The sequence below is a fragment of the Zootermopsis nevadensis genome, unplaced genomic scaffold (assembly GCF_977971745.1).
Source record: "Zootermopsis nevadensis isolate Lab colony 2312 unplaced genomic scaffold, Znev_1.0 Znev_ptg000024l, whole genome shotgun sequence".
NCBI classification, from domain to species: domain Eukaryota; kingdom Metazoa; phylum Arthropoda; class Insecta; order Blattodea; family Termopsidae; genus Zootermopsis; species Zootermopsis nevadensis.
The window spans coordinates 14,807,736-14,832,862 of NW_028259156.1; the positions used below are offsets into that span (position 1 = coordinate 14,807,736).

General features: G+C 37.0%; 3 protein-coding genes across 6 annotated transcripts in view; 1 reads left to right on the forward strand and 2 right to left on the reverse strand.

Annotated features, from left to right (window-relative positions):
- Positions 1-3,184, reverse strand: part of Ac3 (Adenylate cyclase 3) — a 77,284-nt gene extending 74,100 nt beyond the window's left edge. The window contains exon 1 of the mRNA XM_022066341.2: positions 2,508-3,184. Coding sequence (XP_021922033.1) covers positions 2,508-3,074 — 567 coding nt within the window. The 5' untranslated portion in view covers positions 3,075-3,184. The remainder of the gene's footprint in view (positions 1-2,507) is intronic.
- The window catches only part of LOC110830924 (alpha-tocopherol transfer protein-like), a 182,946-nt gene that overhangs the window by 75,479 nt on the left and 82,340 nt on the right, over positions 1-25,127 (forward strand). The window lies entirely within an intron of this gene.
- LOC110841559 (clavesin-2) lies at positions 12,383-24,145 on the reverse strand. Of its 4 annotated transcripts, none has more exons than XM_087354996.1 (8): positions 24,010-24,145; positions 19,097-19,373; positions 18,593-18,684; positions 17,444-17,594; positions 16,607-16,800; positions 15,484-15,594; positions 14,218-14,362; positions 12,383-14,092 (listed from the first exon to the last, which is right to left on the reverse strand). In XM_087354996.1, the coding sequence occupies exons 2-8, from the start codon at positions 19,359-19,361 to the stop codon at positions 14,049-14,051; spliced, it is 1,002 nt and encodes a 333-aa protein (XP_087211122.1). In that variant the 5' UTR covers positions 19,362-19,373; positions 24,010-24,145; the 3' UTR covers positions 12,383-14,048. The 4 variants fall into 4 exon arrangements, with proteins under 4 accessions (XP_087211122.1, XP_087211123.1, XP_021942927.1 ...); XM_087354997.1 differs by lacking the exon at positions 24,010-24,145 and adding an exon at positions 23,858-23,966; XM_022087235.2 differs by lacking the exon at positions 24,010-24,145 and adding an exon at positions 21,048-21,258.

Below are 25,127 nucleotides of genomic sequence, written 5' to 3' on the forward strand. Positions count from 1 at the left end.
CATTTTCATAGATAGATGTCAGTAGTGGTGTGAAACACTTGAGGTTTCAGTCACGTGGAAGAGGAGAGTGGATTTCCGATGTACAAAGCGGATGTAGAGTCTGCTTATTTTTATTTATGCTTTACTTAACGAAGCTGATTATATAGCGTGGTGTTTGAGTAGTGATGTGGATATAAACGGCTGTGGCGTAATTTAAAATACCATACTAGTAGTTTCCTGGCGGAAATAAAGAAAACTACGGAAAATCTTAGTCTCCGGTAAATTTGAACCCGGAAGCTCTGGAAGACTAAAAGGCATCGAACTTCTGTACACTTTTTTCATAACCACTGAATTACATGTGCATTACTTGTATGTATGCTACATAAACGTATGATTTAGTCCTGTTGTATTCACACTTGAAACATTCACATCATTTTTATTCATTTTATCGGTAAAAAAATTACAATTTTTCTAACCGGTTTCCAAATGTGATTTCCACTGAAATGAGCAGTCGCAGTGATTGATTGTTGTTTCTATTGTGACAGCATAACAATAGAATGAAGCCTCTTCTGTGATGATCCTGTGATGAGTTTCCCGTCATGAGGTCTGTGCTTGGTGTCTATAAACCGCATAATTTATTGCTTCTTCTAATTTAGACTAGAATTATATTTGCGTGATTTTCGAATAAGTGAACGCACGCAGGAGAGGTCGCGTCTGACCGGCTGTCTGCATGTTTATCCGGAATATTTTGGATTTTTGTGAAATTTTATACTTTAAGTCAACACTAGACCTAATTTCGTATGTTTTATATCGTTGTACTGTAATAATTAACTTATTTTTAATTAAAATTTAATTTCATAGGTGTTCTTAGACTGATCGAGATATAAAATATAGGTAAATTACATAATATTTCGACTTAACGAGGTCACAGGAAAGTTTCACCGGACGAGATAATGACTATTTGTTTGTCCTAGGATAATCGGGAACGTACCCTTAAACTCATTCTGGCTAGTTAAGTAGGAACGAGATGTCAGGCAGTGTTAGAGAATGAATACTCGTTGCACTTGTGAAAAATACATCCCCTCACTTTTTTAAAGATAACTGACAGATTGGCTCGAGCAGGTTACAAGAAGAGGTGGCCTTCGTGGGCTCTTTTTAAGTCACAGTGATATCGCATGTTTATAAATACAAACAAATTGTATTAAATTGCAACCATCAATACATATTTTAATATGGATTACATGACTTTTCGATCATAATGTACGTAATCCAGTATATTATATGTAACACACCTTCCAGCCGTATCCTTTGCATATTTACTTTTGTAATTTCATTGAGAGAGTAGAACTTCCTCTCTGTAAAATCGTCATGAATTACTCGTATGTACAAATGTATGTTTCCGGTTTCCGATTTCGCGTAGAGATAATTAATATTACTTAAATCAACATTTTCAGTTGTTATACAATCATATATCTGATTATTTTGGTCCAGTTATCTTCTTCGTTATGACAATTTATGACAATAATTTAAGCTTGTTTGTGATTGAAGTCTAAAGCTTTTTGTCGTAAGAAATTAATTCACTCAACCAAAACAAAAAAACATTCTTCATACTTGTTTCTCGTACACCGAAATTGTCAGAATGTTCTACTGCCCTCATTTAGTTTAATTCATAATGAAATTCGTGTTAATATGAATTTAACCGCATTCCAAACCAGGACACTCTAAAAAACGCCGCCAGATTAATTATTCAGCGACCTTGACTGTAAGACTAAAATACTCTCGTCACGTGTTTATATACTGGAGATGTTCCACATTATAGCTGAAGCTTATGTGCGTAGCCTGCCGTGAAATGCTTCAAGCAGTTGTTTTCCTTCTTTTTAATACAGAAAGAACGACATTTTAGAAAATGTAACTAAGTATTCAATAAAATCAACATTTACAAGTAAAATAAACAACGAATTTATAGTATAGGTGTTTTAATCAGAATCGGGAGCCAATATTAAGTAAATAATAATCTAAAGCATTGGGCACTAAATAATTTATACATATTAGTCTTATTTATTAATTATTAATTGCATATATGTAGCGAATAATTTAACCAAAATATGCAGTTTTGGTACTATGGTCTACGTTGAATGCATTTTGCCAATCGTTCTACACCGTTGACTATTTTCCACAAAGTTATGTACTCTGACTTACTGACTGACTGAGTTAGTGACTGGCTGACTTATTGTCTGACTTACTGACTGACTTATTGTATGACTGACTGACTGACTGAGTTAGTGACTGTCTGACTGATTGCCTGACTTACTGACTGACTGAGTTAGTGAATGACTGACTGAGTTATTTTCTGACTTACTGACTGACTGAGTTAGTGAATGGCTAACTGACTTATTGTCTGACTGACTGACTAAATGACTCATTTAGTGACTGTCTGACTGACTGACTGACTGAGTTAGTGACTGGCTGACCTATTGTCTGACTTACTGACTGCCTTCTCATTCATAAGCTGAAACGGTTCTTCCTACCTGTTGGAGGAGATGAGCGTCCGACTTCCCGAGGCCCACAATAGCCACGAGGTAAGAAGCACACGTGCCCGCACTAAGCACCACACAGTAGCGGAGTCTCAGTGGTAGTGTCACGAAGAGCAGATAGTCAAGTAACAAGACCCAGCCCAGAGAATCCCTGCCCGTGACCTCGTTTTTCTTGAGGAACAAGTGCGCGAGTAGTTGAGAGTTGGCGAGATGCCAGGCAAGATGGGGAACGGCGGCCCATACCGAAGAGTGCTGGACTCCGCGACAGCACCAAGCGAGGAGTCCGAGGTTCAGGCCAAGAAAAGCGATGGTTAGCCCACGCATGAGGGCGTCCTGTCCACCCGGCACCACCAACATGTACACATCATACAAGATAGCGGCGTAAAGGAAAACCTCCAATCCAGCACGCTTTTGTTTCACGCTGTAGGACTGATACAGTTTCTCCAGGGCGGGGTCTCTAAATGACCGCTGAAGGAAACGAAACGGGGCAGTCTGAAGCAACGGCTGGCCAACCAAGTCGCCACCCGAACCACTTTCTTTTTCCGCCACCGACGCCGCCATAATTGACGCACCACAAACCCGATGTCTAGTGGGTAGCGCCAGTAGGTGGCATCGTGTGTGACTGCTCTCGGCTTGTTCCTCCAGCACACTGAATGAGCGGCGGTAGCAACGACCGGCGTCGGAGGCGGCATCTCCGTCTCTGTCTAGCATCCCTGCTGCAAGCACCGCCCCTAACAGGCACGACCCAACCAATCAATACCGCAACGTAACCCTCGGACCGGCGCTACACTCTTCAAGGAGCGCAACTCTGCAATAAACTGCAGCTCCCCGAAAGGAGGGTTAACAATTTTTTGACACCTTATTGTATTTCAGGTGTCGAAACGTAATTGTTTTCGACTCTAGAGTACGTACATCTCTTACGAATCAATTGTTTAATGCAGTAGCACCAGGATCAAACCCTTGTATTCTACATAACAGTTAAATGAGACATGTCCACAATGTTTGTATGGAACTATTGTCTGTGTTTAAAAATACAAAATATGTTAAAATGACACAGAATTCAGTCTTCAGACAGACGACTACCTCACGTCTGTGCATTATCGTCCTGCTATGACTGTGACGCTGGATGTTGGGGGGAGAAACCTTTGCTATCCCTTTGCAGTCTAGTAGTAAATGTCTTGACTCACCTGCTTGACAATCTGTAAGTTGGCACTTATGCTTTATTTGATTTTCAGTGCAAACAGTGATTATATCCTTTGATGAGTGTTAACGAATTGATATTCGTAATGGTGAAGTGCTGTTTTCTCTTTGCGGTACGAACCGAGATATTAAATAATAGCAGAGAACCCGCAGTGCTACCGTGGCGACTTGGGCGACTATAGTAAACAAGTCGATCTGGGCGACTATGATATCTGTGGTGATCAAAGGAACCATGAACATTTAAGGCGACCGTGGCGACCTATAGGGCCGTGGTGTCAGATCGGCCTTGGCGACTTGGCTTTATATGCGTTTCGGCGTCGCGACGGTTAGCGTCTGTTTTCCAACTTTGTGTTAAATGTCATTTCAGGGACCACCTAAGCTAAGTTTTGAGCCCTTTTCTGCGGCTTCGCGACGCTGTGCGTTGGTTTGCCAGCATTATGGCATGTTGAGGCCTTTCTTGGTCTGATTTGGAATTTGAGGCGTCGCGGTCTCAGCGTTGGTTTTCCGGTGTCGTGTCGTATCACATCCTTAGGCTCTTCTACGTTACATGTGGTGTTCATGTGGGCGTTGGAATGACTTACATTCAGATGCTGCTCGTAGGTTTTGCCAGCAATGTGTCAAATCGCTTCTCGATTTTTTCTTGGCTTCGTTGTAGTGTTCTGAGTCGGTGTTGCGACGTGGGGCGTCACGACGCTCGGTGTCGGTTTTGCTAGCGTCGTATTTTGTTGCTTCCTGGCGTTTCGACCCTCGGCGTAGATTTTCCACCGTTTGTTCTTGTCGTAACTAAGCTCTTGTACACTGTGTGGAATCTTTTGTCGGCGTCGCGTTGCGACGATAGGTGTCGCTACGTTCAACGTCGGTTCGATAACTTCGTGTCGTAGGGCATCCCGAAGCCCATATTTATAATAAAATAAGAAAATTCAGCCTAATAAATAGGCCTGTTGGAGTAGTGGCTTTATTTACCGTGTAATAACTACTTTTGCTATAGTTAATGCATATTACCTAAAGGCCTTAATAAGGTAGAACATGTAACACCTTTGCAACTGCTGGAATATCACCATTACCATATGTGTGTATCCCCTTTAAATCGTGGTTCGCTCTTAGGAGTTACTTCCATTAGTCCATTACCATTTGTGCTTTATGGATTTAGTTGAATTGTTACTACTTTATACATATTGAAATCGATCGTTAAAATAATGTGCTGATTTATCTTTATCTCTTCTACTGCTTTGTTCATATTCCTATTATCATGCATTTCGGAAATACGCATGCGATTAATAATTGTGACTGGAATTAATTAAATCATAATCATAGTATTAATCAAATAGGCAATATGATGTGTTTGTATGGACCTAGTTAATAGATGTGGGATGTTTAACAAATGACTACTGCATGAAATATGTTAAATATTTTGATTCATTTTCATAATTCCTTTGATGGTCCTTCCTTTTCACTAACAATTTGATCTTAATATTCTCTGTGCCTTTTATTCCGATTAAATTATTGTTTTGACATCAGCTGAGTTGTGACCCTGATGTTGTAAATTTAATTTGCTGGTCGCTGTTCTCGTCGCATCACATGTTATTACCGTCCTGCCATTTGTCTTTCACCTGTTCCATCGCATGGCATGACCAGGATGCAGTTTCCTGCTAGACTTGACATCAATCAGATTGTCACAAAGTGTTATTGATCATCCGATGCAACACTCCTTGCAGTGTCGACTCCACTTTGTACTCTTCCCGATTTTCCTGCATTCTCCACAGTTTAATTTTAACCTATATATGGTGGATTTTAAGTTTTATAACCACGTTATTGTTACGGTGGGAAGGACACGTAGAACTCATGGGCAAAAATTATAAATATGCAAAAGATTTTTGTTGGCATTTTCAGAATATTTGACTTAGGAAATGTGGTAATTTTAAAATGGATCTTAGAGAAATAGAGTGTGAAATGTGGATCTGAGTAATGTGGCTCTGGATCATTACTAATGGCGGGCTTATCTTAACGGCGATAAACGTTTATATTTCTTAAAGGCAGGCACCTTAATAATTATGCATTTCTCACTAAAATCCAGTACCGCGGAGCTATTTAATTACTTATGTGAGGTTAGGTTTTCACGACGGCAAGTCTGAAGGCAACTGTCTTCTGGGATGTTGCGTCGAGTAGTCTGGTAAGAATTGTCTAATATTTCGCAGGTGCTCAGTGCCTTCATCATCAGGGTGACGATGGGGGCAGTTAACGTCTTTGAATTACTGGTCATTTTCTGTGAGACCATTCTACGCAACTTTTCAGAAGACAGTCATCTTCAGTTATCAATTTATTAAGATTATCGTTAACGTCTGTCAACATTTTTATCTCAAAAATTCAGATTTATTTCTCACACGTGTGGTTTGTCTCTTTGGGCCGTCTTTACGTGAATGCAGCAAACATAGAATTAGAATCTTGTTTTTCAAAAATGACATAACGTAAAATTAACGTGTCAAGTCTTTTTTACAGTTTCACCTTTCTCTTCTTCTGTCATATATAATGTAGACACAGTACAGTATTATTACTATTGATAATATCTTGAACATAATATGTTGCCATTAATGTTATACAAATTCACCTAAGAGTGCCCTTATATTCAGAGATTTTTTTCGGTTTTGAAATAAATCAGCGTAAAGACCAGAGAATGATTCAATATCACAAAGAACGTATTTATGAAACCTGTGTACGCTCATATACTCTGACGCAACGGTTTCTAAATAATCTGTTCTGGTATCAAAATCTAACGTTGCAGTTTACAGTGTTTGATCTCCTTTAAGTCGTGAGTCAGAGTTGCACAGGTTGGTCTCCTGGAACACTTCTTTGCTGGTCTGATGTAGGGCTGACATCAATTAAATTGTCTGCTTCCCATCCTCAGTTATTAATAGCCGCCAGCATCAAAGATTGGACCACTGGCAACTTCTCCGTCATCTAGCGGGCGGGTGGGTATGTATTCCCGGCTACCATAATCTTGCGGATTTCTGATATCAAATAAAAATCTCGTTACAGAAAATCAAACGAGTTACATTTATTTTTCCGAGTCGTTCATCATTCCATTAGTGTTGCCATTTTAATACGTATGCATTCGGGACAATTTTCATTCGGAGGTATAATTTCGCTGGAGATTTTGTAATGACTGCACGACAGGTAATTTTGTGAATAAATTAATACCTGTGACTCTCGTTATACGCGTATACTAACTCAGAGTTTATCTTAATATAAAAATATTTATCTTTCCTTACTTACGAATCTTATAAATGACACAGTACTTACTGAACAGATTTGTATCGCGGTAGCTCTAAACTTTTATATGGAAGGTATCTACTTCGAATTTTGGCCGGATTGCCATCTGGTCTCAGACTTCAATTTCCATGCTTATCCCCAGTCTATTCATATGAATTATAGAGTAATAATATCTTGTGATATGCCCCAACACTTTTTCCAAATGATTAATATCTTACAATTTATGATCTCACCATCGCATTCGACCTTGCGTGATGGCTACAATTGAAACATTGTCCGGTAAGGAAGTTTTGATAACTATGAATTAAGCTACAATTTTGCGCGTCTCACCGAACATCAAGGAAATAAGTTACCCAAGGTCTGTTATGGATTGCAGCTTCACAGTGTTTATATTTGACGTAGTAAGAAAAGTCTAGAAGAGTCCTCAAGTTTTTATCTGTCGAATGAGTGACAAGAATACCTGTCTGTAACTTCTTTAAACAACCAATTACAAGTATTAATCTGTTAGGCTATTTAAACTAAAAATATATTTTTGTACTTGCAGTTTAAAAGACCAGAGTTAAGGTAGCAAGGACACTAATGGTTAATGTTATTTTAGATATAAAATATAGTTTTAGAGTCCTGCTTATTGTGAAACAGTTGGAATATGATAAGCAAGCAACTTAACTGAAATACTGTTGGTATTTTCCACACACGTATGTTCTGATGGAGCCCTGATACGAATTCTAAGTTGTTCTGGGATCTTTTATAGCTTTGACATTCTCTTAGACCTGTTAAAAGCTTCGGAAAATATACTGTAGTCAGGATGCGACATGAAATATGTATGAAACTATCCATCACTTTCTCTCTTGATGAAAATAAAACACGAATAACGCGCCTGTTCTAAAGAATAAATTAAATATGAGCTCAGTCATTAGCAAGGATCATGTCAACTACTCGCCACATCATTTACATGCCGAAAGCACGAGTGTGAAGAAAGCTTTTGCTTGAGATCTTTGTTTAGCACGAAGCATGAAATTCCGTTAAGCAATGTTCCACGAATGTGTTTATTGTGTACTGATGTAAATTTTACACAAAGTTTCGACTGAAGCAGTAGGAAGTCAGTGTTAAACTCAAAGTTAGTTAGTCTTTGTCCAGAAACACCCCTTTTGCTAAACTGATACAGTAGCAAGAGGAAAAGTTTAACACTCCTGATTTAGGTGACATTGTAAATTACAGGATTCGATGGTAGTTCGGTGTGTACTTGCTCGTAATTTGTTACTGATTTAAAAAATAATGTCATAATTATGTGAAGGTAATAGAATTTGACAGCCCGTAGCTAAAATAAATTTGATATAGCCGACTTGGCTATAAACGTAACGTTATGTATAATTATTGCAACACATCTGCATCATTCTTTATATCTGTGGTAAATTAATTAATCTTTATAATCTCTATATACATTTGTTAATATGAGAATTTTAATTTTAATTTTCTTCTTAATGATTTTAACACAGTATAATGATTCCTTCTGGCTACAAACCTGAACAGAGTAATTAAACTGGTTGTATGCATCTCCTCGGAACTTTGTTTTCAAATACACTCTATCTGTAATGCGAAAGTGGCATATATTAAATTAATGTCAGGATAAGAAACCATAATTTTGGTATACATCTCGGTAGTGTACGGCTGAGATCAAATTGCTCCAGTCCTAACCATCTGTATCGCATTTAGATTGAGAAGGCGGTGATTAGAATTGGAAATTTAGCGGAACTGCCAACTCCACTTGAAGTTGGTAATCCCGACCCGTCTCTGTTGGAAGTGAACCGGCAATGTGTGCGTGAAGTGGGTTAGATCCTGATGGAACCAGGGAGATGTGGATCATCAGGATGGGATCAAGTTTTCTTCCAGCGCAGTCTTCTCTCTAGCAGATGCAAAACAATGAGCCCTGAAGGGTGTTCAGAAATACAGCCCTCGACAGGATTCCGATTGGTTGTTCAAAGACATAATTCCCTTTAGAATCACTAATGGATTTTCAAAATATACAGCTCTTAGCTGGACTCCGAATGGGTTTTCAAACAAAGCTACCGTAGGACTGCTATTGAATTTTTAAAATAGAGCTTTGGGCAGGATTTTTAATCCATATATCCCGGAATTCTAATGGACTTGAAGCTGAAAACAGGACTCCTAATAGTAATTCATAAATTTAAACGGTTCTCCGACTGGATGTTCAGGAATATGTACGTATCTCCAATTAAATTGCACAGAAATTTCCGGGGTGTTTTTTTACGGCAAGTTCTTCGAATTTTCTCTACAGTGACCTAAGAGTCAAGGATCTTTTAATACCCGCTCGAACCTCCTTACTGCATGGATCTCACTTGTTCTGCAAAATGAAACGCCAGTGTTGCCACATTGTGTGGTAAAAAGTCTTTAAGGATGCAGTATCAAGGAATAAAGTTTTTCTTCCTATCTAATTTTGCCTAAAAAGCATCTAGCTTCATTGAAATAAAACATATAACACAATGTCCCAAAATCTTCATAAAATTTGATTGAAACCAAATTTTCAGCACGGACAAATTCGTATCTTTAAAACCGAAATTCCACTGAGTTAATATGAATTTTTTAAGCTAAACCGATGAACATTGTAATCTTTCTAGCAGCTAGTTAACAATACTAAACTTTGTTTGCCTGTCATTCTTTATTCTTAGTTTAATATTTATTTATATTTAATTAATGTTATTTAATTCAATTGCTATTGCATGCTGACTTATATAGTCTAATTTAACATTTTGTCCCTCGTTGAATTTTTATCGATTTACTTACATAGTTAAATTTTTTCATCATGCACTTTAAGGACTTCGAGGCCGTACAATTGCAAACCGAAACGCACAATGCATTGCGCTGTTACGATTATCAGTTCATACGTACCAAGCCTTAACCACAGTTAATACAAATGCGTGCAGATTCCAGTTTAATGGTGTTTAGACTTTTGATTGAAACGATGCAGTCTTTGTACTGCATTATAATTCTCGTTCCTTTACTCGCTGAAGTTTTGTTTTTGCTGCTAATAATTTTAATCATCCAGAATGGCCAATAACTCGCGGAAATAGAACAGTAATGAAGTTCCGTAGTTGTGTCATAACGGGGAACAAATATCACATCAATATGAATGAGTATCAGAGGATTGCATCGGGGCCACTGGCGACAGATGAATCGTAGAGAAGGTAAATGTTGCCATAATACCTTCATTTGTTAAACAATTTTGTTTTTCATTTTGTGTTTACAGTTTAACTTTATCGTATTCCGCCAATGTGTGAAATTAGTTTTCCGTTAAGGGATGGCGTTGAGGCTATCTTAAAATATATTTCTTTTATTTTAAAAAATACATGTTTAAACGTAGAACGACAATTAAAGTAATACAAACTCAGATAATAGGATTACAAAATTTACTAAAGTAAATAACTTATTTTAACCTAGAGTTTGTCATATTTTAAAACGCACATCTCTATGTTACAAAGAACAGCTATAAACTAACAAGCTGTTGTGCTATAATTTATTATTATAGATGTGTTTATACAGTTTGTCCATAAAATGTGTCCGCTTTAAATACAGGCAGCCTGTTCAAGAAAGAATAACCTTTCTTAGAATCACAGTTTTATTTTAATATGTCACATGGCAGTATTATTACTACCAAATACAAAATTAATGTAACAGTATTATATCAATTCTCACATACAATGTTCAAACTTAAGCGGGTATATAGAGTGATAGAAGTGATACAGTACAGATTTTATAATATCGGATAAATGTTTTTAAGGATTGATAAAATGATAGATAGAAAATTTTACGCTTGGTTTTACCATCATAAATACAGATCTTGATTCAGAAATAAATATTATCTACCTTTTACTTGTTCATATTTATTCCATCCTTATTTTGGACTCGCCTTTCCGAACAATCATTTGCACAATATGATTTTTTATTATGTACTCATATACTTTATTTTTACTTACATTTTAAACATATAAGTAACTTTAACTGTTAATACAAAAAATTGTAGCTTGTTTTTTTAACTGCGTCCATCGTAATCAATCCCGAGTCTACAGCGGAACTATAAAAATTGTATAGGGGTATATTCTTTTTTAAAATATGTACTAAAGCACTTGTATTGGTGGTTCATAGCTAGCTTATAGCACCTTTTAATGTGCAGATAAATCGAATTATTCTTGTCTAAATAGGTAAAGCGAAGCTACAGATTGTCTTATTGCACAGCTAGAAATTGGTGCAACTCCTTTACAGACATCATATTGTCACTGTAGCATGTATGTTGTTGTTAGTGATCCAGTGCTTTAAAGACACTTATAAAATGGTAAATGTATTGTAACTTTACAATTAAGAATTAATTAAGATTTCTGTCTTCAGGGTTGTTGCGCTGTGTAGTCTGGTAGATGTTTATCAACGTTTCAGAGGTCATACTGCCTCCGTCATCAGGACAATTCATCGCCCTGATGACGGCGGCAGTATGACCTCTGAAACGTCGGTTAACATCGACCATACTACACAGCGGGATAACCCAGAAGACAGAAATCTTCATACTCACCGCTGTGAAAACCTCAAATCTTACAAGAATTAATTAGGTGGAAATATTTAGAATTTCTTACTGAATTACGATGGGTTTTAAAACAGTCGACCTTTTTTAATGTTTTCAAACCGGCGTGATTCTGCTTTTGTGGAATGTGTTGCTAAAAGCGGAAGAAAATATTTCTTAATGTAGATGTTAAACGGAAGTAATATATTGTCAATGATATTATATTCACCTCTGTTTAAATGTATTATTGTCGACGGAAAATATTTAGTTCGTGACCAAATATTACTGGATAGTTTGCAGAATATGAATTAGTTCCTCGTCACAATTTAATTTGATCATGTACTTTTAAGAACTCAGATTATTTTAATAAGTTTTACACCGGGCGTGTCCTTTGCTGTTCGTGAAGAAATTAGCAATGCCGAGTATGACAATAATACACCGAATGGTAACACAGGAAATCTCTGTACGTTACAAATGCTCATCGACCAACCAACCAGCTGAAATTATGTCCATACCGATTTCAATCAGTGTCTCAGATGAAATAATTCAATATTTCTAGTGATGTCCTCGTTTAGAGAGTGGATTTCTTAGTGTGTAATAGTTGGCGTAGCCCTTTGAGTGGGACAGTATGTAATTCATTTATGAATGTGACAAATAAGATGAATTTAAAAACTTAGCCTCTAAAGTATAATATATTACATAATAATAATAATTTCTATAGTGCGTTGAAACTTTACTCAAACGCTCTGCAGCAATTACTTAGACAATTTTATGTATATCCAAATTATCTGTCATATGGAAGTGAGTAATTGGGGAAGTTTTATCATACTGTATATGCAAAGGACAAAGCTGTAGAATATATTTTCTTCGGTCAATCTTGAGATTTGATATACACAAGCGTTGGTACATGTATAATCACATACGTACGTGTTCAGTAATACATACCCGCAAACACAGATTTACATACGTAATGGATTAATGTTTCAAAAATTGTCATTTACATAATGGATTATGTACTAAGATATAAATTGTACAAGATATGAAGACATTTTCTTAATTTATACATTGTGTACAGAAATATAATTACAGTACTTTTTAATATTTTAATATCCTTAAACAAAACTTCGAAATGAAAGCCAAATTTAAGGCTTTAGACCGTCCTTCTATTTCACTTTATTATATCAGCACTAGAGCAATCAACAATTAAAATAAAAGTTACCCTCGCAAGCAGTTCCACTGTCATTATGGTAACTTAATATTAGAATTTAAATAAATATGAACTGTGTGTCGAATTCAGATATCTCACTTAGTTATAAGCATTAATATGATTTTTAAAGCTGTTTATTCACTATCTTAACATTCACGAAATTTCCTAAGTCTGTTAGGTGTGCCAATTTGAAAACGGAATTTAATTTGTGAAGTTAGGATAGGGATTCTGAATTAGACCAACGTACTTAATGACAGTAAGCACTTTGCTCAGCAAACAGTGAGCACAGAATGAAGATTTATGCGTGAGCTTCCTGCATGTTTATGGCGAGTGCTATGTCTTACTTTTGTGTAAATATTTTAAAAGGATTTACTTGTTTAATGGCATAGAGAATGCATTTTAATACCTGCATTTAATAACTTCTTACACCCATGCGTTGTGGTGTAGATATTTCACTTCTATAATAGCAGTTGCTATGTGCATATAAACGTAACACAGGTCTACAACTAAAATCAAATTTGGTAGTGTTCTGTCGTCTGTTGATAGCTGTGTGAGCCTCATTGTGACTTATAATACTCATATATCATCATATTCAATAAATTTGAAAAGTAGGTGAATACGTAGTGCATAGAATGTTTACTAAACAAATATTCTAAAGTTTTCCCCGCAGAGAAATGTATCTAAATTAAAAATTATTTTTTCTGGTTTATCAGCAGGGACGACATAATCTTTGAGACCGTTTATACAAGTAATGCAATGAGGTAGGTGAAAATGTTGTTGTTTTCTGGGCTGTGAAACCATGTGGTCTCCTTCTGTAGGAATATTGGTAGCCACCTACAGTACTACACGGCGTCACAATCCAAAAGACCATAATACCTTAGTTAATATAATGATATGTACAATTTATTTTAAAGTCAATTTTTTACGCACGCTTCATAATACCCACACCAATGGCTTCATTAATAAAGACTTAGTTTGCAAATTAATTTTAAAGACGTAAATATGTGTATCTATATTTTGTAATATTTACCACAGCCAAGTGAGAAACTTAATGAAACTAAACTTAAGCTAAATTTACTGACTTTTAAAGCGTCTGTTTCGAAATCCAGGTAAAAAAATGAAAAGCGTTTAAGGTGGAACAAGAATACATTGAATCGATCAGGAAACAATGTCAGTAACCCTCTCTTTCAACATCTTAAACGCGCTGTCTCACTGCAAATGGTTCTGTAAAAGAATGGAAGTGACTTCCACAAGTCTTGGGTATAGAATCCACAGTAAAGAGTCATTGTACTTCCTATTCTGATAAATCTTCGACTTTATATCCATAAGTCTCCAGTTCTGAAACAAACATTAACACACATTTACTGATGTTATAGAAAACGAAGGCTACTACGAACTGATTGACTTGGAATAAAGTTTCGTTGTTTTCGATGTTTTGTGAGTGAGCGACACTGTATACTCACCAACAAACTTGTCCTCGTTCGCCAGAAGCGACAATCTCCATCCCTTGTTGTCGAAACTAGGCTTCCTGCCTCCATATTCTGCCGGCAGGATTTCTGGGCTGATGAACGCGTGCAGAGAGATTAAGTCTCTACCGTGCAAGTAGATCTGCAGATAAACATTCCATGGGCAGATTGAAAATGCTGATAATGCACGTTAATTCCAAACGAGAATATATAAATAATATTTATCCGATTCACACATCTAATAACAAGGTAAAAATAAAGCAGTCAGTAAGTATGAAGTTTTCAAAAGCTCTATCAGACTTGAGAAGAAATTAGTTATAAATTAAAGTAAAGAAAATTAACTACATATTGAGTCTATCGCCAGAATGCAGGACAAAATTGCACTTTAAAATATAACTAAAATATGAAACTATAATTTTATAATGAGATTTCACGCCGTGTAGTCTGGTAGAAACTGACCGACGTTTCAGAGGTGCTTACTGGCCCCATCAACAGGACCCTGATAACGGAGACACGATATTCATGTCTATAATTTTAACGTTTCATATGGGTGTGAAGCTTCGTCTCTCCAAATGCTGTTGGAGTCATCAAATCATTGAGGATGAGATGACAGGATATGTATCCTGCATGGTAGCCATAAAAAATTCTTGCAACATTTTGTCGGAAGACATGTTTGTTAACGTTATTAATTAGGAAATCTAGGCGGATAATATAAAATGTATTTTAAAGAAAAACAGGATGTCAGACTCTCGACTGAATTCATTTGGTTGTGGTATTGTCCAGTGGCGGACTCTTTAACTTCCTTAAAAGGCAGTGAATTTCTAAATATCTAAGCTGCTTAGAAGGGACTCTGCTCCATAGAATTAGTTCTGCCTGCAAGTAGTAATACAGCAACAACGTCTCCAATACCAATTGTTTGTTCTAAAATAAAGGCACGAATCTGTATCAACTGTTAGTGTTTTGTTATTGATATTACTTATAAATATTCGGAACACCTCTGTATTTAATTTGTTTTCATTATGGGACTTTATATTTCATGGTGTAATTAAACTGAATTAAATTCCACAAACTATAGGCTCTGGTTAGGAAGATATCTGTACATAGCATTTAAATTAAATATCTAAAACAACCCAAGGATAAGTGAAAAGTGCGACGGTCTGTAAAAGAAATAACATTCACTACAAAGTCTTATCCGTATCTTCCGTAAATCGTGGTGTTGCTGTCAGAGAAAAGACGCCCAGGGCTAAGCGAAGAATTGCTTACCCGTCTTCGTATCTTTTCCTTGAGGAAGGGTTTCAGCACAGCGAACACAGCGTCAAAGTAGAACGGCTGATTTATCACGTGGAATCCTTTGAACCTCAGCGGAAATGTCTCCTGGAAGATATAAAATAAAACACCATGTTACTGTCTTTATAGAGGCCTGCAGAGTTGAAGGGATGAAAATGTTGATTCGTGTCGTATTTCAGCTATGCAGTTATGCAGTGAAATGCTTTCTTTTGTTGTAGCGCGAATCTCACTGTCCTTTTTCGTGTATTACGCTTGCTGGTCTGTTTCACTGAAGTTAATTGCACTGTAGATACTCGACACAGAATTAGAATTTATTCTACTTATATTTCACTAAAATATTAAACATATCTAAAATGTTTTAAATAAAAGTTATAGAATGTAATGAGATCTATATCATGTATCAATAGGCCTACTTTCTACGATAAAATAATATCGAATAATCGATAAATTTAGATTTGTGCTTCGTGTAACGTTTAGAACTAAGTGTAATAACCAACATATTTCATTAAGATATGTTTAGTAGCTTCGGATATGAAACATGTGGATCGACAGGCAGACGTTCGTTACACGACAGCCCCTAAATGAGTTAGCTTTATGTAAAAATAAAACTTTATATCATGTGGTTGAAATATATTTATGCGTCTTCAGAAGAGTTTTAGAATGAGTACATAATTATCTAATATATCTCACAGATTATTGTCACAGGAAGTCGATGTTTCAGAAACTTTCTCTTTCCATCATCAGAAATAATATTGGTAACCTATTCACAGTTACTATGGCAACATAGTTCTTTAACTACAGCACGTTCCACGTGATACGACGCTTGGGATGAGCTAGTCGTGAACTGCATTTATGTCAGATTTCAGGTTCTCAAGGCTGCGGGTATGAAAATTACTTTCCACCTTTATATCCGGTAAATGTTTACCGACGTTTCAGATATGTTTGCTGCCTTATCATTAAAGCGATCGTATGGAGCCTAAATTAATCAGACTCAGTATAAAAGTCCATTGTTTTGAGAAGGCTGTATTGCTTTCAAGCGAAAAGTAAATAATCGTAAAATGACAAGGATGATTAAGTCTGTCGTCAAGTGCCGCGGTACCTGTATGACGTCGACGGTGCGACGGGCATAGTACGGCGAGAGGAACTTGGCGTGCTGGAAACCGAAGCCGTTCATGTCCACAATGACGGCGAGACCTGCTATCTGTGTCTCCGGTTCCTGGACGATGTGCTCCAGTGCCAAGAGATTTGTGCGGAAAATGTCCTCAATGCTCACATTCGCGGCATCGCACTTCTCTGTAAGCACACACACAGCAGTGTCAGTTACACGCGGTTTAGCATATCCGCGGTTTTGGCTGTCATGAGAAGCTCTTTCAGCTTCCACTCCACCCTTGGTTTCAGCCTCAGCTGGAGAGTCTGTCATGCTTGAAGTTGCACCTGTGGGATCCTCTACCCACAACTACATCATCTGACTAATCTAATTTGGTGACCCCCGTTCACAGTTCTCTGCGTTTTCAATATAAACGGTGATTTGCGGGAAAGAAACCACCGTGTATAACGGGAATCATGTATAGTTTGAAGCACGATGTCTTCCGCTATATTAAGAGTGTAGATGCTTCCTGTGCGGTTAGAAACGAGCGCACATTATGTGTCTTGTGTTTGGTAAAATCAGCTTAAGTCAATTCAAACTACGTTTCGGTTAGGCTCTTTGCACCGAACACCGCGCACGCAGAGTAAGGTTTCGTTTATACGGAAATTAAAAGCTGTATAATTATATTTTAGAAACTGCTGCCAGAAAATAAAATAGGATTAAAAACAGTACAACGTCCCCAGATATTTTTAGAATAATCCTACCAAGGATTATGAGGTATAAACGGGAAATGTATCCGTTCATTGCCAAAGGCTAGGTGCTGTAGGTAAGTTAGATAGCTGCACTGACCTACTCGAAATATGTACACTCTGCGACCGTTGCTGTCCCGGTCTTCCAGCATGTTCTGAGCTTGCATCTCCAGGATGTGCTGCTTCTCCGACGGGCGCGGAGTTTTGAACAGCTCAGGACACCGGAGTTTCATGATGTAGTACCGCTGTAACTGTACGGAAGCATAGGCAGGGCCTCATGTGGTAATATTTATTAACGGGAAGGTCTTTCTTCTCCGTCCACTGATTATACCAAGATGGAGCACTCCCACATTTCGGTAGCGACAACAGTCGTATGCCCGGTTTCCGAATAAGTGGATGGATAAAAAATATCTACTATTGAAACTGCTAAAGCTCCATGTTCTTCTGATCACAGTTCCTTGATCTTTTTTTCGGGGGAGAATTATATAAAGGTCGAAGCGTGGAATCGAATAACTGGTCTTATTACTATTAGTCTACTTCTCGAAAGAGACGTAGGTAAAAACAGAATAAAAAATAATTGAAAATCACTACACTTACCCAAGATGTGCTGGAGGTCGCCTATTAACAGCTGAATTTCGTGTTAGATATATGCTAAGCTACAGACGTGGTTCACACAGAAAGAAAATAACCCCCCGCCCCAAATAAAATAAAATAGTCGATGTTATAAATCTATCAAAATTCGTTTATATTTTAAAATAACCGATAAGTTTATTGTTTTGTGGAGAACCTATAGACTGTTTGACTTGTAAGGGTCTATTTGCGATAATGAATATTCGATTTGCATAAATTGGGTGGGATATCTTGACCAGCTGAGCGACAGTTAGGTTCCCAAGAAGGGCTCTGTTTCGTTTACTTCGTCGTTACATATTGTAGAGTCTCGATTATCCGGCATTCCATTTTATCCGACGTGCCGTCCCGTCAGAGCAAATACCCATTACTAATTTCTTTTAAAAAATTAATTTAGTCATTTACAAATTTATATTATGTTAAATACTATTTTTGTTCGCGAGGTTTCTTCTTCATTTGACAATGTCGAAAAATTGAGTTATAATTTGAATTGATATTTTACCCTCGTCTTTTATTAGTCTACCGTGTTATCCGACTTCTTCGATTAACCGATCGTTCTCCGATCCCGTTTGGGTGTGATAATCGGGACTCTGCTTTACTTGTTTAACGACGTCATACGAACCATGCGGAACGCTTCGGCGCAGTTGAACTTCCGAGCTCGAAGGAATCTCAGAAGGAAGGCGTCGTCTGTCCGCACGTGGAGATGCGTCTCAGCTGCAAACAGATAAGCGGCCCAGAGCTTTATGTAGTTTGTGAACTCAGCAGACTTAAGTCCCAAGACAGGTTAAACCACTTTACTCCTTCATACACGGCACTCTTTGCTTCCAATTTATCTCGATGTATTACAAGTGGTCTGTTCCTTTATCCGGAATAAAGCGGCCGGAACTATACGCTAACCACTCACATCAAGTTCTGGATAAAAAAATGCATGGAAGTATATTTCCATTCCCTTCACCTTTCGATATGTGATGCTTATGCATTACTTTGAAGCTCTTTTGGTATCATGCATGGGAGAGCTTAATTTCTACAAGATTCAGTTTCAGATATATCTGCATTAATTCTGAGCTGTGAAAATGTCTTTATTTAGAAAGAGCTAAATGTTTCTTACTGTAACTGTTAGTCTTACCTAGTACCATGCTTCTGAGGGAGCTGATGTTTGTTTGGACGGTTTCTGGCTTCTCGTTAAGCTCAACGGCAGCTTTATCTGCCCACTCCGGTGACAGCAGTGGAACTTTTCGGAGGGCTGCAGAGGATACCGCACTGGTTGCAGATGTTGTAGTGATGTTGGCTACAGGGAGTAACAGTTTGTCCGTGGAAGACGGGGTGATTAACACCTGGTCAGGTTTCTGGCCTGGTAAGGCGAGACCAGGGAACATGTTATCGGCCGGCATCGTTAGAACATGCTGCAACACACCAACGAGTAGTCAAATGAAAGTGAAGCACTGTTAATTAAGTCCTGAAAAAAAACAAAAACGAATAGGCCAGTTGTAGAGGTCATCACAATTCTAGCTACCACACCCCAGATATTTTCCATGGATTTCTTTCCAAATCAGTCTTAACTCTATATGTAGCTTTGTTCGTCTTATTTTGCCTTTATTCCTGTTGCCTTCACGCGACCCTCGTCACTTTATCTGGCAATAAACTTAACTGTCGCTTCATCAAGGTAACACTAATCCTTGCCATTAAAACCTTCATCCATTTCTGTATCGATCCACAATCTATCCTCTGAAATGCTCACGCAAGATCCTCGTAACTTCCTACCGCGAATTCACTTTTCTTTAAGAACGTCAGAAACTGGTTTTTGAAGTCAGATTTCTTCGAATGTACATGAATGATTCTCGTTATGCTTAGAAATGCGTGTAAGTAAACATATTAGTAGGTATTTTTCATAGTTTCCATGTGATCCTGCATAATTTAAATAAAATGAAAAAGTACTTTGGTTACATTGGAGTTCTAAGCTTAAATTTGAGGTGCGAATTTAATTTCGGTCCTTACAGATCCAGTATACCGCCTTCTTCACCATCTAAAACTTTGTTCGATTCGGTCAGTATCTGATAAAATAAAATAAGGATATAATCTGTCAATGAGTGAAATCATGTGTGATGGAATTTCATCCGTAGCAATATTTTTCATTCTGTAGTTGATTTAATTTCATTAAATGAACATCATATTATGAAAAATAGTGAATAACTCTTTTTAACTTTGTGTAGTTGATTCTGAATACGATATTTACACATACTTGGGATATAATTAGAATTTTAATGGGCCGGTTTCTGCAAATTGGATGAAGTTATATTGAAGCAGGCATGCAGTTTTATATTAAACCGCTTTACAAATTTAAAGACTAATTCGTAACCATATTCTGGCCGTCATTCGTAATTATTGTAATACACTACCGAAATGATTTTAATATATAATAGATTTCTAAGTCGTACTATCTTCTTTTCTCGTTAAATTGTCGAAAACTAAAGTTAATGTAAACAGATAAAGTTATTTTGAAACATTTTGTCTTTTATATTAATGTCTCTGCAGTGACTTGAATTCTTTGTCACTGTTTTAGCATATAGGCTCATCTGTACACAGACTCCAACAAACTTACCATTCTGTTTTTGATTTGAGGTTGTCACGGTGACGAATATGCAAATGTCTTCTATAATGTTTCAGATGGTTTATTCAACTTTACGCGGAGAATTATAATTTTTATTCACGTCATTTTAAATGTAAATTTTTTATGATTTGACATCACGTATATAACTTTACCAGTTTTATCAAGTAACCTAATAACCAGCATACCATATAAACACCAGTTGCAGTTTATTATATATTTCATAGTTACGTACCTGCAGGCTTCGTCATAATCCGCAAACTAAAGTAATTTTCAACGCATTAGATTTTTTCGCATCACTGTTCGTAGTTACGGTGACCTCACCGGTCACCCTACCTCATGTATAATTGTCGCGTTATATCGCACCTGTGGTTTCTTATTGTATTTCCACTTGGATACACGTGTACCGTGAGTATCAAATTGTTAAGTCAGGTGATTAAGAATAGAGTGCGGTATTTCTGCTAGTACATACGTCATTTGGCAGAGCGTAATGGAGCCGAGGCAGCGCTGAGTTTCGATCGATGGTCTCCGGGACCACAGCGTCGCGTCGTAGTGAAACTTCGATGAATGCCTGGTATGCGACTCAGTCTCTAATCTCATTACTGCGTGCAACAGCTCGCCTGATCTCCACGGTTATGGTTTTGCAACCGGAAATGAGCGTTCTTTTTTCTGCGTTTTGCTTTATCCTTCCTTGTACAATTATTACTCTGTTATATGAGTGGTGTACGTTATTCCAGAATTAGCAGGAAAGAAACGAAAAAATTTATATTAGAATTGAATGAGGTGAATATTTCGTGAGCCACAATCTCGTTACATGAACGTAATTTATATACGAAATTTTGTACATGTAAAACAGTTGAATGGTAATACCTGAAGAATTAAAATATTTGAAAATATATCAGAAGTTGAGAACTGTAAAATCTTGTAAAAAAACACAAGTTAGCATGCCACTTTCAAATAAAATAGTTCACTGATGTGGCGTTAACAAATGTAGAACATTGCATGCAAAACGAAACGTAACCAAAACAGGTTACGACAAACTTTGAAACTAGAACACAGTAACATTTTAAGGGGTGTAACACGTAATGTGTAAGGTTAAGGAGTTTAACTCTTTGTCATATAGCTACTTAATTTGGTGTTAAATTATCTTCACGCCCTATTCAGATCATCGGTTGTCATTTTATTGACAGCTTTTTTATTATTCTATAATCAGTGATGGACATCATATATTTTGGAAATATATCAGTTACGTTCCCAATAATTGCCAATAGCCAGTCTTAGAGTAAAAATTATACAAATCTATCAGTATAATATTAACCAGGCGCCTAAAGACTCCTTGACAGACATATCTGTCGTCTGTGCCAAACACACCCTAGGCAATGGACATCGTGTAACATAATATCGTTACAATGTCAGTAAAGTTGGCACAGATATTTTGGCAATAACATTTTATTTACCAGTATGCCCCATTTTGATGTGATTCACATTTAAATATTAGGAATCTTAGCACAATGTATGCAAGCGATTTTCTTTGAAAAGACATCAGTATTTTAAGATAACGAATTTTGTTTCCATTTTCAGGTAAGGCTGATGACTTGCTTCGTTAGTGTCTTATTCTGTTTACCGTTTTTTGCACTTACAACTAAAGACATTTATCCATGGTAAGTACGTATACAAAATACAGAATTACAAATATTTATATTTGTTCGTGTCGTTGTAGGCTCTTTAGTAAAAAAATCCCGAGACTTTACAGAATTTTTTGTTTCAAATAAAATTTTTGTATATTAATGAAACTATGTGTTATATTTGGGGCGGTCAAGGCCTGTAACAGGCTGAAGAACTCATGATTATGATGATGTTTTATATTATGTGCCAATATTTCGGACTGAGAAAATTTGTTAAATAATTATGTTGTTCTGTTTGGTTTCCATATAAAGTAAAGGTTATTGTTGGCAAACGTTTAGTGTTCTTTCATTGCAGTACAAAATTTCTTCAAAATCCTGCTGAGTAATTCCAGAGATGAAACATGCAGGAATCTAGACTTGCACATTTTTAATAAATTTCATTAACATTGCGCAGACAGCACATACAAATCAAAACTCCGAATGAATGAATTATCATAACAGAATTTATATAAACGTCGACAACTTTAATAATTCCCTGCAAAAGCACACATTCTCGCGGTTACAGTTTAAGCAAAGTTTGAATTTGTTTTGCTGGCAGTATGGTAAAAAAATATATCGTTTCATGAATGAGCAAGTTGTTTATAACGACTTATCAGCCTCAAATTTATATTTGATTTTTTTTTACGTTTTCATACAAAAAATCTGTTTCCCTTGAACATGTAGGATGTGATTAAATAGATATAATTGTTCTGACAACTTTTTTTTAATTCTGTTCAGCTTCCGCATTAATAAACTCCGGTTACAGAGGAAACCAAGCAGAATACACGATAGCATCATACACCGACTGTGTTCAGTTCCGTGGATATGCATGCAACCAACTTCAGTGAGGAATATTTGATAAAATTATCTGCACACAGTAAATTCACGAATAGTTTTTCTTCCTACCTACTAGGTTAGCTCAGCTGTATCGCACTTGAATTTTATGCCTCAAATACACAGTACAAATTTTTATTTACTTAAAACAGGCCGCTAAATATTTACTTTCCGATCATCTTTCTTTGTCATCCGAAATGTATTGTGTCCAATGTACTTTTTTCCGTAACTGTTACTACGTCTGAGACAATTACACAAAGGAACGTTTTGTGTTAGCTCATAACTCGTGAAACGTTGAACTGATTTCCACTAAATTTCTTATTGAATGTCCAATTCCTTTGTCCCTAAAATGATCATGCGATTTATAAGAGGCACTAAAAAGTTAGCATTCTCGAATTTTAAATCTAGAACCAATGTCAGAGCTAAACCGATAGTATTTTTGCGCTGTAAATACATTTCGTAATTTTCTGAACTTAAAATTAGCAATATTGAACGTTGTGTTGGTTATACTGGTGGCACGCTGAGTAAGCTGTAGTCATAATCATTTTCATTGTTTGTAATAACGTGTGAAATAGCATTAATTACTAATTTAGTCTTCTAAAGTGTGTGTGTCTTACTTTCTGTGGTTGACGCACGTTTCTACGCAAAATAAATACCATCTGTAAAAGAGATAGTTGACGTTGCTTTCGCAGCAAGCAAGATGTTTTAAAATTATCGACTCAAACTTTTTTTTTCGTTTCTAAACAAATTTCCACGTGTTTAAATTAACAACTCATATGTTTACCTTTTGTTCGTTTTGATTGGCTCCTGCGTTGCTGTCTCGTGTATATTTGTTGCAATTTGAAACTTCCAGTACGCCACATTTAGCAACGTAAGATGTTATTTAAACGTTCTATGTCAAATCTTTTGCATGCTCACACGACTAGAAGTACTCACATATGTTTAACGGCGAAAACTCTTCATGGCCTGCTCATGTTGAAGGATTGACTCTGCTGTTGGGGCTAACAATCTTCTTGCCGGTGTGGGCATCTCGATGCAGTCCCACGCATGGCGTATCGACCGCTCTCCCACCCGGTGCGCTCCGCATGCAAGCGGTGGCACTCTGCACAAATCAATGCGATTGCCGTGCCATCTGCAGGTCACATGACATAACTAACGTCTTTGCTCTCTGCTATTCAAACGTCTTTCATTCTGTGCCGCGTTACCGAGAAGAGGCAAATATGGTTTTGTTCATGTCCCAAAGACCATTCATTCTTAAATTTCGCATTTTTTTTTAATGATTCAAACAAGAAGGCGATTAAATGACTTGTTGAACATTGAGAGACACTTACGAAGTTACGGTCTTCCACTTAATTTCATAGCCTTGCACTCCATTTACTTAACAATACAATTCTCCTTTCAGACATTTTCGTCTCCCATTAAAGTTGCCTCTGGTACTTATTAAGTGTCATATTTCCACTTAAATAAGAAGTTTCTTGGATGTTATCTATCGTCTAATAAAATAATAAAATTTAACGACGTTTCGGAGATGAGACTCTATATAGACGATGGATAACATCCAAGAAACTTTTTATTTAAATAACTCACCATCGTCACAAACTTTTATATTTGAGATATATTTCCACTGTTTCTTGACCTCGGCACTAGACAGAGGTGTTTGGTCAGCTTCATTCCCCAGCCGTTTAAGCCAGATGAAGGGGCATCTCGTATTCATTGAACAGGAGGCTGTGTGGACCGCAGAGCGAGTAGGGGCGCGAAAAACAGAAGAAAAATCCTTTGACCTCGCCAAGAGTCCCTCTGGATTTTAAAGCAGTTTCACTTGTCTACGAAAGTTGAATATTCCACAGTGAGTTTGTTTGTCTGTCTGATTTTTTTGTTTTTCATCTCGTATATTAAGGCTGTACCTCTTTGCTTATGAACGTAGAATTCTGTGACCACATATGTCGCAGGACGCCTACAGTGGACATCGGACGGAGGGGCGCAGAATCTAATTTCTTATTCAAAGTTGAGGTTCAGTACCGTAATAGGGGAAGGTATTGATCACAAAGTGGAAG